Source organism: Numida meleagris, chromosome 5 (assembly GCF_002078875.1).
Source record: "Numida meleagris isolate 19003 breed g44 Domestic line chromosome 5, NumMel1.0, whole genome shotgun sequence".
NCBI classification, from domain to species: Eukaryota; Metazoa; Chordata; class Aves; order Galliformes; family Numididae; genus Numida; species Numida meleagris.
In genome coordinates this window covers 4,628,035-4,648,043 of record NC_034413.1, presented here as the reverse complement: position 1 = coordinate 4,648,043, position 20,009 = coordinate 4,628,035, and the positions used below count along the sequence as shown (strand labels likewise).

The 20,009-nt window shown below is 40.5% G+C and overlaps 1 protein-coding gene across 12 annotated transcripts in view; it reads right to left on the bottom strand.

Moving 5' to 3' along the window:
• The window catches only part of FGFR2 (fibroblast growth factor receptor 2), a 78,053-nt gene continuing 69,459 nt past the window's right edge, over positions 11,416–20,009 (bottom strand). For all 12 annotated transcript variants that reach the window (XM_021397742.1, XM_021397747.1, XM_021397736.1 and 9 more), the window contains 4 exons: positions 19,629–19,699; positions 17,695–17,832; positions 16,743–16,848; positions 11,416–13,178 (listed from right to left, as the gene is read on the bottom strand). In XM_021397742.1, coding sequence (XP_021253417.1) covers positions 13,014–13,178; positions 16,743–16,848; positions 17,695–17,832; positions 19,629–19,699 — 480 coding nt within the window. In that variant the 3' untranslated portion in view covers positions 11,416–13,013. The remainder of the gene's footprint in view (positions 13,179–16,742; positions 16,849–17,694; positions 17,833–19,628; positions 19,700–20,009) is intronic.

Genomic DNA, 20,009 nt, shown 5'->3' with positions numbered 1-20,009 from the left:
AAGATGTGTAAATAGGAGAAAAATCTAATAATGAGGAGAAGTAAAGGGGTATGGCAAGGAGGTCACAAAATCACTTGTAACAGTGGTTTAATGCTTGTGTGGGAAATATTATCAACGGCTACAGTGTACTGTAAACTCAAGGACTACAGCTACAGTCCTTGACTTTACACTATTGCTTTTGAGAGCATTGGCTCAAACTTGCACTTGAGACCTGATCATACCACCTGGAAAACATCAGTAGACTGGCACTTTTGGGTTTTGAGCTTTTTTTCTCCTAATTAGACATATCCAGGAAAGACATTAATGTAATTTTGCTCACGTAATCATAGATGCAAGAAAGACTTTACATGTAGTTCAGCATTGGTAGGTGTTGAGCTGTTCCTCAAACGCTACACTTTTAAAAGTTAATTTAAAAATAGCTCTAAAAGCAATAATTTCACCTCCCCTGAGCTACTGCATAAAGTACATACCTCCTGCTATGCTATCTTCCAATAGCAAAAGCTTAGAGCAGATTTTAGAACCTGTTATGCTCAAGGCTATACTCAAAATAGTGAAGTAGAGGTTTGCTGATTACTTGATATCTTTACAGTAGAGGAAAATCTTGAACACCAAATATACCATTTGTGTTAAAGAAATCTTTTGTTAGGACATTTAGTTTGTAATCAAATAGTCACAACCAGAAACTGTAACAGCAACTTAATCCTGCTTTAGAAACATGATGTTGGAAGGTTCCACTGGTACAGAATAAAGTATAATTTGCACACTCGCTGTGCATGTATTGATGCAAACTTCCTTATTGTTCATTTATATTGCTATGTTCATTTATACCTGCTGATGCTCTCATTTATCTTGGTAATGCAAATACGTTACTTCCAACCTCAACCATTCTGTGATTCCTTAATCTAACATACAATACAACCTCAGGAGAGAATCCGTGCCTTGAACACATTATAGCTGATCAACACAGTGATGACATGACATCTGAATTCCAATGAGAGCTTGTTCATTAGCCTTGGGACATGTGTGGTTAAATATGTTTTTTTCCAATTGTTCTTTTCTGCCACATAAACCTTATCTGGGACTGTGAATCTGGCTACTCCAGAAGGATAAAGGAATGTGTATTTACCAGGCTGTAATTGGGAGCTCATTTGACAATCTGACAGTTAACTGTCTCTGAAAACAATGTTTGTTGCTTCATGTGCTTATTTAGAATTGGAGCAAACTCCCTGACTGCTCAAATGAATATTTGATATAATATCTGACAGATTTAATTTACCTGAATGTAGAGAATCCACAGACAGATTACAACCTGATTGGATGTTCTCATTATTAAAAACAGGCTGGGATTTCTGTTCTGACATCTTCCTTTTTCCCCTTCGTTCACCATCCGACTGCTCACAGAACTGCTGAACACCCTGTGCTAAAGCCATGTCATCTGACACCTATTTGTAAATACACAGCTACGCTCTACCCCACCTCCCCAGTAGTATTTCCATACTGCTACCAGTTCTTCTGCCCCATTCAGACCAAAACTTCATATTCAGCAAAACAACTACTGTATTTCCCTATACTTTTTTTTTTTCCCCAAATTAATCTTAGGTTATGCTTATGAGGCAAAATTATCAACATTAACCCCTTCGTCATTACCACCGTTGCAGCCAGCAAGAAGTGCTGCACTTGCTTTTTTCTCTCCTTTTTTCAGAGACCTGGGCAAACACCTCTGATGCAAACAAAGAAAACACAAAATGTAGCTTCTGCTGAAGCCAATGATTTCAAAGGCTGTTTTTCTGAATGTCCAGAGATGGTAAGAATCCAGGACTCATCGTGCGAGAACGCCAAAGAAGAAGGAACAAGGCTGAAGTGAATTCTGTTCAAAATCCAAATAAATATTCAACTATTCTGGCAAATATCTGCCAGATCTAGTTCACATCTATATTTGATCTGTGACCACCTCACATCGCCAAATGGATGAGAGACTCCTGCTGTCCTCAGCACTGTCCAGAAAGGCAACTTCACAGTACAGAATTTGGAAGCTGGCTGAAAAAAAAACAATACCAATAGTTGACAACTATTAAAATGGATCTGTTTATATTTGCTATGGAGTTTCTCCTCCTCTGGACAGCTTTGGCCTGAGCACTGTTTGCACCAGCACTGAGGTGATCAGAGGTAGGCAGTGCAGAGCTGTGGGATGTCCTGCTTGCACCAGGCATGCTCCTGGCCATGAGGAGCCACCTGCTCCGAGGCCATGGGCTGTTCTTGCCTGACATGGGGCAGTCAAGATACCTAAAACCCCTTCCCCACAGGTCATTTCCATCTCATTTACCCAGAAGACACTGATAAAAATAAGCAATATGTGTATACAGAGCATGCATTATCCTCCAGTAAACTATTTATGGTATTGTAAGGGCGTAGTAGCCCAGAGTAACAGGAGATACCCTTTCCCCTTCTGCTTTAAAACATTCTGGCTCCAGCTCTCCTTATTCTCATAGCTGTAATTGTCTTCAAATAATTAGATGGTTCTGTAGTAGTTCAAACAAGGACAATTCCTTCAAGCTGAAAGTCTGCTTTATATCCTTAACCATTTACATTGCTTTGTAATGACAGCTGGTTAGGACCACCCGATCTCAGTTTTCATGCCAGGTTATCAAAAACCAAAATAAAACAAAAGACCTGTCAGCAGCATTAAGATTGCAGTCATGGCTAAATGCCTTTTGATGCCTCTTTTAAACTTCCAAAGTGCTCAGCAGAGTTGCTGTATTGCTGCTGGCAGGGCCGGGCACCTCCTCCAGGAGCAGGGACTGCCTCCTTTCCGACTCATGAGGCTGTAGACATTCTCGCTGCTTTATGTGCCAAGTTTTTATTATTGTATCTGTAATTTTGAGAAATGTCATAGGCATCCAGATAGCTTGCTCATCATAACTTAAAAGTAAACATCCAACAAGAAGAATTTATCTAAAAACTGCTCCAATACATTTGCATTAATTTGAGGGTTGTTTTTTTTTTCATGTACCTCATGCAGCATCAGGGTTGAAACTACATTTTTTCATGAATTTGTTTTCCCCTTTATCTAAAACAAAATGTTCTACTGATCAAATTGAAGAGCCAGTGTTTTCAGCTATAAACAAGATGCTGCTATGCTGCATGTCAGAATTGACTCTACTAGGCAAAGGCAGCGCCTCCAGGCATTTAATTCCATCCTTATCAATTAGCTCTTGAGGTGGAAGGAATTTTATCTAGCAGAAATTGAACAGAGAACTGGTCTGAAATCTTACAACATTTTGCCAGTTGAACTCATAGCAGGGACACCACTGTGGATATACAAGATCTGAAACCATTTGGATAACTGACCTAGTGTAAATAAAACACTACACAAATTGTCTAGTAAGTTCATGAATGTTTATATTAATTTAATTAGATCTCAGTTTTAGGATGAAGCTAAGAGCCAAACAATGCAGATAAAGGATAAATACAGCTCATCCAATTAACAAGTTATCCATAGTCCTTCTTTACATCATATCTTTTAGTAAGTCTCATTAGAGGAGCTGAGAAGAAATTAACTTCTTTACTAAAGTCATTATTCAGAGCTGGCAGTAACGATGTTTTGGCTCATGTTCATGAACACCCTTCGTGGAACTTAGGAAAAGATATGGCCCTTTCTTTGTGCTCTCCAGCTATCTGCAAATCTAAGTGACAGATGTGACAGCAGCATACGATATTGGTCAAAGAAAGCTGAACCCAAGTGGGGGCTTTTCATTGCCTGCCAAAACGCAGCAGCCTTGAAATGTTCCTGTAGGAAGAGGAAGATTTAGAAGTGTCTCTCTGATTCCTGCTGTTCCAGCTGCGTCTCAGACTTATGGCTTCAAACTACAATCCAGCTGCTGGTGTTTTCATTCCAATTAAGTTTTGAGTGTTTTTTAAACAAAATATTTTCATAGAGTGACTATTAAGAGATTTCATTATGGTTTGATTTCAAACAGCAAATGCTTACTGAATCAACAAGGCTGAGTCCGAGAGATGAAGAAACGTGTGTTTGGAGATTATAAAAATGCTAAAGGCTTTAACTTGGCAAGCAGAAACCAGAGAGCTAAATTTGACTCAAGGGATGCCAAAGTATTGAGGGCTGTGATAAACAGTAACCCAGACCTCCTCTGTAAGCTGTCCATTAATAAGGGACCTGAGGGACACATTATGAAATTAATAATTGGCAAAATCAAAACACATCCAAAATCTGGAGTGCAGTGTCCAGGTTATACAGTCAGTGCAGTAGCTGTCTCTAAGAGATCATATTGCAGAAGCTCTGGAAGGTGGTTATTTGTTCTAAAACAAAATTGAGATTCATTTTTAAGGAGGTCAAGTGGCAGCCAACACAGCCAGGATGAAAGCCGCTCGCTCCTGCAGCCAGCAGTGTTGACGTGGATCAGGTACACGTGACCTGCGGAGCTTCAACAAGGATGGGGGGCCCTTCTGGGGGAGAAAACAAATGGGAGAGAATGCACTTTTACCCCATCTGCTGCTGCTGCTTCTGATAGTGCTGCTGTAGGAAGAGCAATGTGGGTGGTTGGTGCTGCACCGGGGAACAGAGAAGTTGACTCTCATACAACGTTCTTCTCAAGGACTTGGTTCTGGACTTATAGTGCTTTTTCTCTAAGGTCTCTCAGCAGCCCTACAGTGGAGAGACAGCAGACATGCTCACCATGTCTTATCAGTTACCGCAAGATTCTGGGGAAAACCAACATTCTTCTATTTAATCTGGGAAACAACGATTGCTGCAGCAAGGCAACTCCTTTTGATAACTCCCAACTGCCATGCCCATGGCCATGTGCGCTAGGAAACAGCATACCTGCCAGTCCTGGAGTATCTGCCATGCAACTGGGGACGTTGTGGTTCTGTACGGCTGGCTGGAGGTTTAAAAAAAGTCAACATGTTCCTTTTATGTGAAGCTTCTCTCTAGCAAATTATTGTAATGAAATGGCCAGGTGCATGGGCTGTAAGTACACAGTGATAGTTTCCTGCAGATTGATGGTCTTGGCATTTAAAATGCTCGCACTTATCTGGATGTACGTGGCCATTCCTTCCTCAGGAGAAGCTTGCTGGCCCATGATGCATGTTTCTCAAGATGGCGTGCTAAAAACAAGCATTGAACCTTTCAACCTTTTGCCTCTTAAACAGCAGCTCAAAGTGGGGATTTAGAGAAGGGGACAACTTCCTCATTGCACTACTCTGACACCATAAGAAACTTAACCACGTCGTTACTGGCAAAGGGATGGTTCTCAGTAGCATCAAATGCACCAAGATTTTGCTGAGAAGGACCCTTGTTACTTTTCTAAGTTGAGCCTTAGTTGCTGGCTCCATAGCAGATTCAAACAGATAAAGATGGGATTATAATTTATAATACATTTATGAGAATCATTACTGGCCTTTCATAACTATTTACCACAGAACTAGAACACCTAGATGCCAGAAACACCGAAAGATTTCAGTGACCTAACACACAGACACAGCAAAAAGACAAACGTGTGTTTTTTTTGTTTGATTGTTTAACTTCCTTGTTTATTGCTCTGGAAGTCGAGTCTCATCTTCTTTCCTTGTCAGAAAAATGTTGGGTTATTTCCACTGGGTTAAAATACTGTTGGGATTTCTTCCCCCACTGTGTGCAGGAATATATTCTTGATCCCCAAGTGAGAATCAACTCAATATGCAGCCAGCATAAGGAGCACAGGCACTAATATTTCCAGTATCTTTCCCTTTTGCAACTAAATGAGGAGCACATTTTAATTATGCACGCTTCTAGCAGCAACAGATATAGTAACAACATTATCGCCACTGCATTTGTTAATATGCCTAACCTCAAGGAATACTAAGTATTTCTTTCCCAAAAGATATAAGATGGAAGAGTAAAACCTCAAAAAGTTTGGGACTCATTACACAACTATTGCGCTTAATTTGAGGAAAAACAATTGCATTCAATAGTAATAATAGTTACTTGTTCTCCTTGGTATTTTTCTGGAAGTCAGTTGCTGGGGTATGGGTGTGCTGAGAAACAACGTGGAAAAAAAGAAATCCAAAGCTATTTAAGAAAGTGTTTACAAATTCACCATGCAGCTTGGCCATGTTGGGATCATATCTTTGCTATGAATTAATTAAGTAGGAATGTTCCCCCCAATAGGAACATGCCATTCACGCCTGCAGACCCACTCAGAGTGAAAGCAGACATCGTGCCTGCAGAAACCATCAAAATCCTCTGACTTCCCACTTTGTCATTCAGTGTTCCTTTTGCTCCCACTCCTACCCCATGAGTGAAAGCAAAGCCCTAAATCTGAAATGGCAAAGGGACTCCTGGGTCCTTACTGCTTAAAAAAAAAAAGCTTTCAGTATATTTGGTGGCTTTTGTCAGTGACTGAAAAAGAATCTGGAAAACCTTTCATCCTTTGTTTTCACTCCATGCTTCTCAAAGCCTCAGCTCGAGTGACGTTTGTGAAAGATTTCACTAGCAGTATCTGGCAACTTCAGCTCAACTGAGTGATTGTGTTTAATTGCATTTTGGTTTCATAAACGTGGCGTCATAAATCTACCGACTGTCAAACAGAGGGGGTTGATTAATGGAGCAATGGCTGTCTGCAGGCGAGTTACAAAGAAATCTCAACAAACGCACGTCTTTGAGGACAACTGCTCCCTAACCAGTGATGTGGTGTGTGCTCCAGGCCGCGGGTGCGAGGGCAGGAGGTGCAGGAGGCTCCAGCAGGAGCAGCAATGGGGCCAGGCCACGGAAAGCAGCTCTCACTTCTCATCTGCCTGCAACCAGGGAAAGAAGGCATGAGGAAACCCACAGCAGATTTTCTCTTCTTGTTTATTGCCCTATCACAAAACTGCAGAGCCAGCAGAAAAATAAAGACTGTAGGCTTTAGATGGGCCCAGACATCGATGATTTCTTCAAGTTTGGATCCAAGTTGGATCCTTCATCTTTAGGACAGTTGGGTTGGAAAGGCAGACTAGGCATGAAATTCTGGGGCGATTTTAAGACTTGCTGGAACAACCCTGGATGTAATTGTTGTTTCCCAATTACTGAACCAGATGAGAATCCACAGAGTATTTGTGAACAATGAAGCAAAAAGTCAAAGGAGAGGAGCAAGCAAGCACTGCCAAATACTGAAGGAAAAACTGCTTTTTACTTGCATAATAAAAACATTTCCCCTTTAGAATTTCTTCTGGTTTGTAACATTTCTATTGAATCTTCCAAAACTCTGTCATGACTACATCTATTACATGACTACTGAACATTTATATGACATTAGCCTCACAATTTAGCAATCTGTAGGGCCAGACCTACAAGAATTCTTGTACAGATCCAATCTTTACAGATAATGAGAGATAAATATTTTATTCTTACTGAAAAATCACCCCAAAAGGCTACTGAGTATTAAAAAACAAACCAGTGGATCATAATTCACTGACTGGCTGATAAGTATTACATCTCCTCTCCAGTGAATGGTGTCTTGGATTACATCAGCTGAAGAAGCCCATCGTTTGGCACAAAAACTATCAGGAATAAGAGCCATGGAAATTTTAAATGAGAGGAAAATGTATACATTTAGGATTATTTATTTATTAATTTACAACTCCCCAGCACAACACTTTGCTTTTTTCCCTAAAATCTGTGATCTGGAAAAATGCAAATTCTTCTTAAAATATCTTATTAAAAAGAAATAAAAACAGCTAAGAAAGCTGTTAAGGAGAGGGAGTATTCATGAAGGAAAATGCTTCAGAAAAGCTGGATGTAGTGGGCACATTGCATGACAGCTATTTCATTCCCAGCCTATTGGCAGCTCCCAGGGAGATGAGCACACACAGGCGCTCAGAGGCTGGTGGCTTCCTGGAGCTGGTGAGGAGAAAATGAGCAGTTTCCCAAGGAAACACTTTGAATTAAGAGCCAGTACCAGCTGGGAAGGTTCCTCCCCTCCCTTCCAGTGTATTGCTTGGGGCTGATCGTCACTCTCCATTCAGGTGAAGCCCTCTGCATGCATCTTCTGCACCACCAACATGAAGGCAGCCCCCCCAAATCTCTGAACTAGCTTTGCACAGGCAAACCTTGCACACTGCAGACCTTGCCCTGTCCTCTCCAAAACCAGTGGTACCCCTTATAATTTTGGTGGGAGGAGCAGGCAGCTGTAATGGAGGAAGCTGCTACAGAAAGCTTAGGTGGAGCAACTTTACTAGAAATCAGTGAACATGTTATGTGTGAAGTTTTGTCCACTGTCAAGGAGAGCAAGGAACAACGGTGTCCTTATGCCACCACACTTCATGGCTCACCTGGAAACCCTACTGCAGGCCTCAGGCCCTGGCCAGGGCTTCCCCAGGTGTGTGGGCATGGGGCCTCTGCAGCAACAAGCTGCTCCCAAGCACAGCTGGCACTTGGGCCTTAGCATGTCTCACTCGGGATCTTTCTGAAGGATCATCAGAAATGATGTAAGAAGATGCAATGCCATTTTCTTCAGCCATGCCATGCCTGCTCTTACAGACCAGGATGCAGCCCGCTGTGCTGACTGCTCACAGCACTGCTCCCATCTCAGATCCCCCACCTACTGAATTTAGCAGTATTCAGCTTTCAGTTTGTGCATCCCTGCAGCAACAAGCTTCTGGAAAAGAAAGGGATGTATGCTGCTGAGTAGACTTAAAACTACAGCTGTGCCAGGGAAACATGCCTTGGCACAACAATGCACCTTGGCTACTTTCTTCTTTGAGATGTCTTTAGAACAGTCCCTGGCAGTACTGATTTTTTTTTCCACAAATTTTAATTCACTTTGGTTCCAGTATAACAGGCCAGAGATTTCTTTGTAAAGCACCAGGGTTCTCATTGCTGTCCTGTGTCTCCATTCTCTCCCTATTACCTCAGCCAATGCAAAGCCACGATGCCATAGCAGAGGAGACGAGTTCATCCACTGCCTATGGGAAATATTAGTCCTCCTTCTGAATCCTCCGAGGCTTTGGAACAGTTTGTCCCATCCTGTAGCTCTGTCAGGCTCCTCACAATCCGAGTCACCAGCTCCTGCCCTCAGTCACGGCAGCCTGGGCAGGGGGCAGTGGGCTTTGTGCCACAACTGGTTCATCAGAAATTTCATAAAGAACTTCTTGGAAAAACAAACAACACCAACAAAAAATGACTGATTTTCAATCTGAACTGAAAATATTTAAAAGTGAAACTATTTGCAGGACTTTTGAGTTTGCAGGACTCTGTGTCACTTTGAGTTAGTCTAATCGTTCTGTTTGGACAAAGTCAACATATTCCATTTTGACTTAATATATTATCTCCTACTATGAAATAAACTCAACATAAAATGACTTCATTTCCTTCTGACAAGATAACTCTGATAGGGTCATGCCACTCTGATACGGTCAAAATATTTCATCTTCTGCAAGGCACTTGTGCTTTAGAGTTTTTTGACAAAACAGGGTTTTTCACTGCGCAATTATTCAAAGTCAGAAGGCCTTTGGCTGCCATAATAATCACAAGCAAGCCAGTCTTAAAATCCAAATTTCTTAACAGAGAGGAATCTCTCTTGTTAAATGCATCACTGAACTGAATTTACTGAACAATACATCCCACTGACAAGATTAACATGAGCCAGTACAGCTTTCCTTTCTCCAGTAATAAAGATTTGAAGAATCATAGGAATCGTCAGCTGGAAGGGACTCTGGAGATCATCTTGGCCAGCCTTGTGCTGAAGTAAGGACTCAGATGAGGATACCCAAACCTTGCCAAGACAAGTCTTGACTACATTGAGACAGACTCCAGTGCTTCTCCAGGCAGCTTATCCCAATGTCATGTTGCTCTCATTGTCAATCATTTGCTTCTTTCTACCCAGATAGAAATTCCCTGAAACAACTGATGCCTCTCGCCCTTATTCTGTTGCTCCTTTCTGGATAGCTTTTCAGCAGACATGGAACGTACTTTCTGCACTTTTGCTCATGTCACTTCTGAAATAAAATGGTATACCTACTCAGCCTTTTGACAACTTCGAAATGCACAATACAATTCAGTTCTTAAATTTTGTAAAAGCATAACACAAAACAGATTCTGAACAACATCAACAGATAAAATGACAAAAGTTATCTTCTTATCTGCTCTATAAAGCCCATACTACTTGCTATATTACAATAAAATAATGAAAAACAAAATATGCAATAACTTATTCATGTATTTCAGCCACAATAACCTGGCTTCTACATCCATATTTTCTCATACACTGCACAGAGTTGATTTGAATCAATACTTACACGGGAGATGAGACACAACTAGATGCTGCAGGAAACAGTGATTATACACAGAGCATAAATCTCATTACCCATGTCAATATCAATTCGTTTTCTGACATAGGGCTACTCTTCATTATTGCTCTTACTTTATCAATGGCAATTTTATTCTTAGATGAGATAGCAATTCAAATTCCTAACCCCTCCTTCTCACTGAAAGAGCCCGAGGTATTGTGGCAATAAAGAACATGCCCTCTTTGGACAAATTCTGGGCTTTATTTCCTGCTGTCTTCTGTGTATTTCCATATGCTTCTGTGTCCTACTCTATATAACCCGTGTACTCGAAGAAAAGAACATCTTCAGATAACAGAAAATAATAAAAGCTTAATCCAGAGGTTACACTATAAAGCTGGAAAAAGGAAAATGGCATAATATACTTCATCCACTTTGTAAAGTTGTGGTCCATCTCCAAGGTCCAAATCTGTATCTTTGAGAGATAAAACAACTGTGAACACAGAAAAGGCAAAAATAAAACCCCAAAACCTAGAACATAAACAGGTTAAATACACAATCCTATATTATTAAATAACTCCTTACCATTGTATTTCTCAGCCTTTACACACTTCTACAGTATGTGGAAATGACCCTTCTCTGAGTAAGCTGCAAGAGCAACATGACCAGAACATTCCCACTCAAGTAGCATGAACTACTGTGGTCAACCTTCCCTTCACTTGTTTTCAAGAAAAAAAGAAAGGAAATACATATATATTTTTTTCCATGAGGACTATGTCTTTCCTTTACTACTTTTTTTGTTTAAATCTCCCACAGAAATCATCCACCAAACTCTCCCACATGAATGAGATAACTCACTAAGTAAAGGACACGAACTGAATAAATAAGAAGGGCATATATTTTGTCTGCACTATGAACACTTCAAACCATTTTCCAGCAAAATGTCTCATCCCACAAACACCAGAGGTTGTATGTATATTTATGCAAATAAGCCACATTCTTCGTAAGCCAGTATTCTACAATGCAGAAGCAAAAATGTTATTCCTGAAGGAATTGCTTGGAGACATAGTATTCTACGATAAGGGCAGAAGGAAGCATTTCTGGATGCATTCCATCACTTGATGTTCAGGAAACCATTTTGTGTGACACAAAGGATTAGGAAAAATAAGCTGCATGACATTTATTTTGTAATTTTAACATTAATATCTGTAGAAACATTTTATTGTCAGTACAAAAGTTAACAGATTTTAATACTTCTTTTACCCAATTAAAAAAACACACACATAAAACAGTGTAATTTGCATTCATATTGCATGGCCGTATCAGTGTGAGGGTTCTGAAAGTACAAACACAAGACTTCCGTACAAAGATACAAACAACAGTGATATTTTAGCAGAGGCCAGTGCTATACCTACTGTTATGGAATGAATCAGAAGGAAATACTGGAGTCAGCATGAATTAATCCCTTAAAAAGATGCTTATATTCCTATGGCAAATTGTCATTATAAACAACTTCTCTCTTTTTAAACTTAAGTTACAATAGAGGGATAGTCTAAAAGGCAAAAGATCCAGGCCAGAAGATCTGGAACCTATTACCCAAGCCAGTGAAGAGAAATCTAGTTAATCTGTTGCATGTGCAACCCAGGGTAGAAGCTCAGCTCCTTTTAGAGCAGTATGTCCTGCTATGGTTATAGACAAATTAATGACTTGCCTTACTTTAGGAAGCCATCCTAATATTTTCTTTCTTTCTTTCTTTCTTTCTTTCTCTCTCTCTCTCGTTGGAGTGATTGGTTTTTCACCATGGGAAACATTGCCTAAAGAGTTAAGTTGTTAAAGTGACAAGTATGGAGAATAAAAGACGTTCTTGTTAAAGGATTTGGTTTCGATAAGAGTAATCATCTGACACTGCAGTTTTAAAACACAAATAAATCAAAAGTTTAATTCCCCCAAATTAGTTATATACTGTAAATATTTCTTTTTTTTTTTAAAGATCTGAAAACTAGTAAAGTCTGAGCAATATATCTACTAGTTCTCTGTGCTGCCTGCATAGAAATGCCATTTAAATTACAAAAACACAACAACCCTATAAACGATTAATTGTTTTGTACATTACCAATTAGTTAATAAATTAATGATATACCATTTTCCCTGAAAGCAAAGTATTTTCCACCTTTGGATGGTGAAAATTAAGAAATTCTGTGTAAGAACAGCATTTAGCAAATAGCTGTTAAAAAAGAGACTAATTTGCTAGGTGGATTGGGACATCCATTTTTAAAATCAATACAAAAAATAATTCATTGTAAATATATATAATATATATTTATACATATTTTGAATATATTTACATACATCCAGCACCTATATACTGCATTTGTGCTCTGTAAGTGTGTGCCAACATATATTTTCTCCAAATATTACAAAATAAACAAGAAAGGCAGACCCAGAGTTTGCCTCAAGTCCAACTGGTCCATTGTACAAACAAAGTCTGTCTCAGCTTAGGGTAAGCCAGAAAACTGATAGTGATGGGTATCTAGACACAGCTCATAAACATTCTTCCTCGTTGGGAATATTTAATAAAAGTTGCAAATTACGAGATCTTTAATGTAGGATCTGACTGCTTTCCTCCAAGTTTTCGGTTTTTTTTTTTCCATTTTTTTTCTTCCATATTTCATATGTACAAGCAGAATCTTTAGGGTCCTGGAGAAAAGATGTTGTTTTGTATGTGGTAGGTAGCTTGATGTTCTTGTTTCTTTTCATGTTTTAACACTTCCGTTCATGTGTTGGTACTTGGGAAGACAAGGTTCATAAGGCATTGGATCGGGAGAAAAAACAGAGTCATCACCTGAAGAACACGAACTCCTGGTGTCAGGGTAGCTCGGTGAATACTGCTCCAGAGGTCCGCTGAGGTCCAGATACTCCTGTGACAAAAGAAAGAAACTGAGTTTTTAACCAGCAAGTAGAACTGGCAATAGCGTGTTCCTACTGCTCTGATTTGGCTCCATCACACAGTGGGTAAAAGAACAGTTTAAAAACAACACTCATTTCCCTAATGCAATTGCATTCTAAACTGCCTGTAGCTCAAATATCTCATAAAACAAGGAGCCTGAATAAAGAAAGGAAAGCCAAGCCAATAACACTGTACTTTTGTGAAGTCCAACATCACCCACATTAGCCGCGTCAGTGGAAATAAACATGCCAACCACATCAAAAGAGGACTTTTCACTTACAACGATAAAACCGAAATTTCATCCTAAATAGAACCATTTTTCTTCAGCACGTGGTAATGATTTGGAGAGGGAAAGATACTTCCAACTTTGTATTCCTTCGGTCAATTTAAATGTCTGTTTTATATTCCGTGATATTAAATTTGTGTTTAAACATGCAGTGGCAGGCATACGTGCAAAAAAGAACTGAAGAAAATTAAATTCACTCGATTGGGTTCTTTATACTACATTTTCTTCTCTGTGTGTCTGTGCGCACGCCTGCATGCCCCAGAGTAGCCATGACCAAAGCAGTCATTAAAAAAGGAAATAATATCTGCTGAATCCAAGTTTTGGGTTGAGGCTCTTTTGCTAGAAACAACAGTTTTGGCAGGAGAAGAAAGTTATTTTCCCCCTTGAAATGTTCCTTCTCTTTCAACTTCTAAAGGCAGCTGCATTCATTTAAATGCAATCTCTTCATTTGCTAAACCACAAGTTATGATCATACTGACGAGACGAGTCCTCCACCTCAGTCAGTGCTTTATGCTGCTGTGCTTACGTTTGGGGTAATTTCATTCTTTGGTTTACATTTCTTTTCTTAAGTCAGAAATTTGATCGTTACCATGTTATTGTTTAAAAAATGGTCACCATTTTAAAAAGGAGAAAAATATAAGCTTTAAAATGCTGACAAATGCAATAGGCAGCAAGAGAATGCAGTTCGGATCAATGATTACTTCCTATCCTGCTCCCTAGATGTGCAGAAGATCCACAAGGACAAGCTTGGCATGTATTTACGTGTAAGCAACACAGTCCTATGTGACCAGAAATGATCAAGCACTTTCTAGACAGACAGGAGAAAGTCTCCCAGTGTTTGAAGCTTTCTTGTGGGACTGCAGACACAGCCTGTCATATTGAAAGGCTTGATATAATTCAGCTGTGAGCTCAGAACTGAAGGTGGGATCCTTATCTCCTCTCCAGCCTCCTCATTCCATATAAAGGAATGACGGTCACATGTAGGGGCATAAAGTCTCCAGCACTGGGATTTCAATGAGGAAAAAAAGGGGGGGGGCTTGGCCAATGATTCAGCTGGGGGAAGAGAAAGACAATTAAGCCCAAATAATCACTTACACAAATGCAGAACATACTATTAGCTGACCAATTTTGGAGCTGCTGGGCAAGCCAGGCTGACCCTGTATCAACAGTGTCATTTGTGGGGGAAGACAAGGTACCATGGTGGAGCGGATGAGCATAAGTGTGGTCAGACTGAGGCATGAAGGAGCTGTGCTTCAGCAAAACTGCACAGCTTACTCAAAATCAGAGGTCTCAAAACTACTACAACAGAAGATGGGATACAGTGGAGCTCTCATCAGACAACGAGAACATGATGGTTTCAGGAACATCAAGTGTGCTGCACAGACAAGTGAAGTAACTTGCTTTCTTAAAAAGCAGGATCTTAAGCGGAAGGCTTAGATACTAGGAAAAGCCTTCAAGAGGTAAAGCTAATGAAACAGAGCAATGGACTGTTGTGGGGCGATGCAGAAATGCAGCAGTGGAGATCTTCAAGGGCAAAGTTACACAAACATGTCAGGGATGATAAATGTATGGTGGATCCTGCTGCAGGCCGATCAGATGGACTGGAAGTGTTCCTGAGGTCTTTTCAGATTTTTTTTCCCTCCAATTTGAGCCTAAAGTCATTCACATAACCCTAAAGGCCTTTTCAGGTTACCTTTGAGATCCTTCCAGGTCCATGAGCACTACACAACTGGAAGGCAAGATGCTTAAACACACAAGAAGAGGAAGAATTATCCTCTTCCAGGCTTAGAATTACAACCCAGAGCTTCCCTCTTGATTTTACAAATGCAGATACATTCCAAGCCACCAAGCACTCTGTGGTGGCAGCCAGCCCGCATCAACTGCTCCTGTGAAATCGTGTGTAAATGATGCAGGAAAGGATTCGGTTAGTGTTGGATGGGGAGGGGTGGAACTGTAATGGTACACAGAGCTATGGTGCTGGCTCAGTCGGATGCACATATTCCTGCTCCATTCCCAAACCATTCCTGAAGGTGCCCCGTTTTGGAGAAAAATAATCCAGATAAATATATATCTGCTACCGAAGCCAAAGAATCTTCTCAACCAGAAATGTAAACCTACTCTACTAGACAAACGATGTTCATAAAAAACAGCATCTTCTTATTCAAGGTCTCCTGCCACCTTTATAGCTTATAGGCTTTCATAAAGCCTATTAATATCTTCTTTAAAAAAGAAAACTGTGAATTCTGAAAAATAAGTAATGGTGACACATATGACATGATCCAAATCTTCTTTTCTACATTTCCCACCCCATATATAGAAGTGCTATAATAATGTATAACAAAAAAAATTGTTTTGAAATGGTGTCATGGAGTCACCATGACAAGTGGCCAGAAGAAATTGCTGCAGTGTTTTCATCCCACACCCCTGCCCCCATCTGTATAATTTGCCCCAAATGATAGGAATTTGTAACGTGTTTCTGAGGCACCAAGCATTTTCTCTCAAAGTTTCCACCAGAAGAATCAATATTTCCATTACTCGCGATCTTCCTCTAAGGTGCATGTGATATAGCAGTAAGAGAACTGATTCCTGTGTGGATACGCTAATCAGTGCGTTTCTTGGTAGAACTAATCATATTTCAGACCTCTGAAAGAATGCTGTTCACAGGAAGCCTTTTTGCATTCATATAGCCCAACCTGAAGCAGTGTTAGGCAGGACCTTTGGATAATTGGATGGCTGTTCACATGCTCCCTGCGGGTCCTTGTTCCCTCCACTGAGAGCTACTTCAGTGAACCTAATTCACTCTCAGACACAATCTGAAATCCACCATTGACAGTTTCTCCTCTTCTGACCTAGATATCATGGCTGGGAATCAAACTGAGCTGATAAATGAAAAACATCACCAGCTCTCCTCCACTCCTCCGCATGAAACTCATGTTGAAATGTAAACATTGCCTCTCAGTCTGCCACGTGTATTCCCTCAATAACGCTATACTAAAAACATGAAAAATGCAAAGAGAAATGAACAAAAACATTATGAAGATGTGTTTGTTTTGTTACATAAACCAAAACATAATGACAAGAAACCAAGGATTTCATAGGATACATCGTTTAGCTGCTTCTGACTTCGGAGGATGTGACAAACAGAACAAGAAGAGAACTTGAACGGGATTTCATAGCTGTATAAATTCCATCTGCCTCCTGAACCATTTGTCCCGATTAGTAGCTTATGGAGGGAAACAATTTACCTACCTCGTTAGTTGTGAGAGTGAGGATCCGATCCAAGTCTTCTACCAACTGTTTAAAAGTTGGCCTTTGTGAAGGCACAGCATGCCAGCAATCTCTCATCATCATATAGCTGTAAGAAAGGCACATTTTCCTGGGTTAATTAAAATCACACGTCCTTCTCAGGAGCCTTTTCATACGCAGCCAATATTCTTCATCACAACTAAAGCAGTGAGCGCTCCAAAGCCTTATACATGGACCAACGCTGTTGCCCAAACCGTACAAGGCTGTCACTTTCCTCAAAGGTGCATTTCTTTTTCTATATCTCTACTTGCCCAGCGTCTAAATTTCCTCTTTGTGGACCTGAGTCTGTATTCTTCTGTGGCATTTCAGTAGTATTAAATTACACGTGCTTAAATATTTTGTCATGTTAGGGACTGCAGCCTCTGTGAAGTGAAGAAATTACAATGGGGGGAAAAAAAGCAAAAACCATCAAGGGCTACACTGAAGTATGAGAAAGGGAAAGCACTCTCCCACCATCACTGGTAGATCATGCTGCGTTAATGCAAAAGTTCCCAAATGCACTTTTTTGTGTAGAAAACCAGCTGGATGTAGCTTATACAGGCTAAGAATCTGTGTGTGGTACGGCTACATGTGCCATTTATGAATTTTCATGTTTAATGAACCAAAACTGAGAAAATAAGGGTGTAAAAACACTGACAAAGATTGGCCTATAGATGATCTCATCCATTTTCAAAGAGATCACAGCAGGGTGTGTAAAGTGTCCTCCACCAAACATTTCCTGGAGACCTTTCCATAGCTTTTCTTTATGTATCTATATGCACACACATCCACTATTTCAGAGCCAACAATTCTGGAAATGCTACGTTCTGCTGGGGTAGCATTAAACACATGATGGGTCCCTTCCAAGTCAGTATATTCTATAATTTCAGTGCAGTTTGCAGCCCTCGGTCCTTACAGCTCATTGGTGCAGTTGGCAGGTTTATCCATTCGGTGCCCTTCTTTAAGCAGCTTAAAAAGTTCCTCCACTGGGATTCCTGGGTAGGGCGATCCTCCTAAGGTGAAGATCTCCCACATCAGCACACCAAACGACCATCTGCAAAACAAAGAGAAAACTGCATTTGTAAAATTGCCTTACTGCTGAAAACAGAGATGTTTTTGCAATGGATGCAGTGACTGTCATGCCCTCTTCAAGAAGATTTAAGCTTATCTTCCTGCTTGTGTTGAACTCTGAACACCACTATGGGACATCAACCTGTGAAGTGCATCAGGTACGTTAGCATCTCATAGAATAAGGACTGCCCTGGACAGTGTTCTCAAGCACATCCCGAGCCTTTGCCCGCTGTGCTCCGAGCACCCATGTTTCCAGAGCTACTACAAAAAAAACCTGCATCTTCAGTTTAGTTATTTACAGAACATCCACACCACTGAGCTGGCTTGAGAGTATACAGAGGGATATTTGGGGGAGGGGGGAAGAAAAAAGGCCGTTCAAAGCAAAAACAGTTTGCATCATTCTGCTCCTTTTGAATTTTATTTTTTGGTAAGGAAATGAAGGAGGGAAAGCTTCAGCCAGTTTTCCTGCCTGCTCCCCACCTCCCGAGCTGCCTCGCCACGTCCTGCTGGCAGCCACGGGCTCACTGCCAGGCTGCTCTGCCAGGTGAGCAACAGCACTGAGCCTGCCCTGTCCCCGAGCTCCTCTGCAGTTCTGCTAGCTTCGCAGCAGTGTATTTTAGTAAACTGTTTGCACAAACTTACAGTAATATTATCCAAAGGCACCGCGGAGCCAAAAAGCCTCCCAGTTCCAACTCCGAAACGCCTGTGCTCTGGGCTTGTTAGGAGCTCACACTGACCTCCAGCCCTACACCGGCGAAGCCGTTTACTTCACATTTGCTTAAATATTTTGTCAAGATGTTATTTTAAAGCAAAAGTTGGATCCACCCTTAACCTGTGTACATAGTTTCCTTCATAAATAAAGTCAAGATGGCAGGAAAGGCTGCAGTAAATGCTTTTCTTAAGGAGAGAACGACTTTGGAAGAGCATCCAAGTAAAAGGAGGAGGAGACACCTCTTATTTTCTCCACCCTGCTCCTTTCTATTTTAACTCTGCGCTGTCATGCATAAGCTTTTACACCTGTGCTGGGAAGCATCCAGCCTTTTACGGTTAACAGCTTCTCTTGGAGAAAAAAACAACGTAAGATCTTCCTCTGCACTGTGTAAAAAATACACACCTACTCCGAGCGCAATGCATGCGAGCACTGAGGATGGACTCAGGAACTTTAATAGGAAGCAGCATTATGGGAGCTGTTGCATCAGCCAGCTACACCACGCACATTACAAGATTCTGAAGTGCCAGAGTCCAATGATTTCCTTCTGTACGTGAAGCACTGCTGGGAAGCAACAACATCTCTAAAATCAGGGAAAACGCTTCTGGTATATCCAGGCTATGTTTTACTATCCATAACCGCAGCACAAATGTTGACAAAGTTTTGGTGTTTTTTTTTTTTTTTCCCCTATCCTTCTTTTTTTTCACTGTGTTTTTTTTTTTTTTTTTTTTAACCTGAAGGAAGTGCAGAGTATGTGGAAAGCCAAGCAAATTAGATAGACTCTTTGTAGCTGCACATCCGTAAATAAGTTCAAGGGGGGAAACTTCCGCACTGACAGAAGGAGGTTAGCGTTTTCCACCTTTCATGTGCTTTGAAGCTGGGCAGATTAGTAACAGAGCACTGGTTAGCAGTCTACCATAAAATCCTCATTTTCTAAGGGCAAGTCCTGTTCCATCTATTAATATGTGAAACAAAATGAAAACGCTTTAAAGGGAAAGGACGGCAGGAAAATGCATTTCAAACTATCCCCCTCCCACCCCTCCAAAGACTGCTCGAATGAAGTCACTTACACATCGCTTTGGTGCGTGTAAACTCTATCAAACAGAGCTTCTGGAGCCATCCACTTTACTGGAAGCCGTCCCTGTATATTTGGAGGAGAAGGAAAGAAAAATGAAGATGGAAGCAATTTGCTGGATGATTTTAACACTGATTTTTTTTTTTTTTTTAAATAAATCAGTTCTCAGAGATCAGTCTGATAATGCAAACATGTAGTTAAATTGAAAACTTTCATTAAATAAATTAATAAAATGGATGAGAGAAGGAAGGTTATTAAGAAAAAAATGGATATAAACACTGAAGATTAAATTTAAAATGTGTAGGACTCCCAGAAAAGTTCCCAGGCTGCCCGCAAGTGCACCTAGGGTAAGCAAATCGAAGTGGAAAAAAATCAT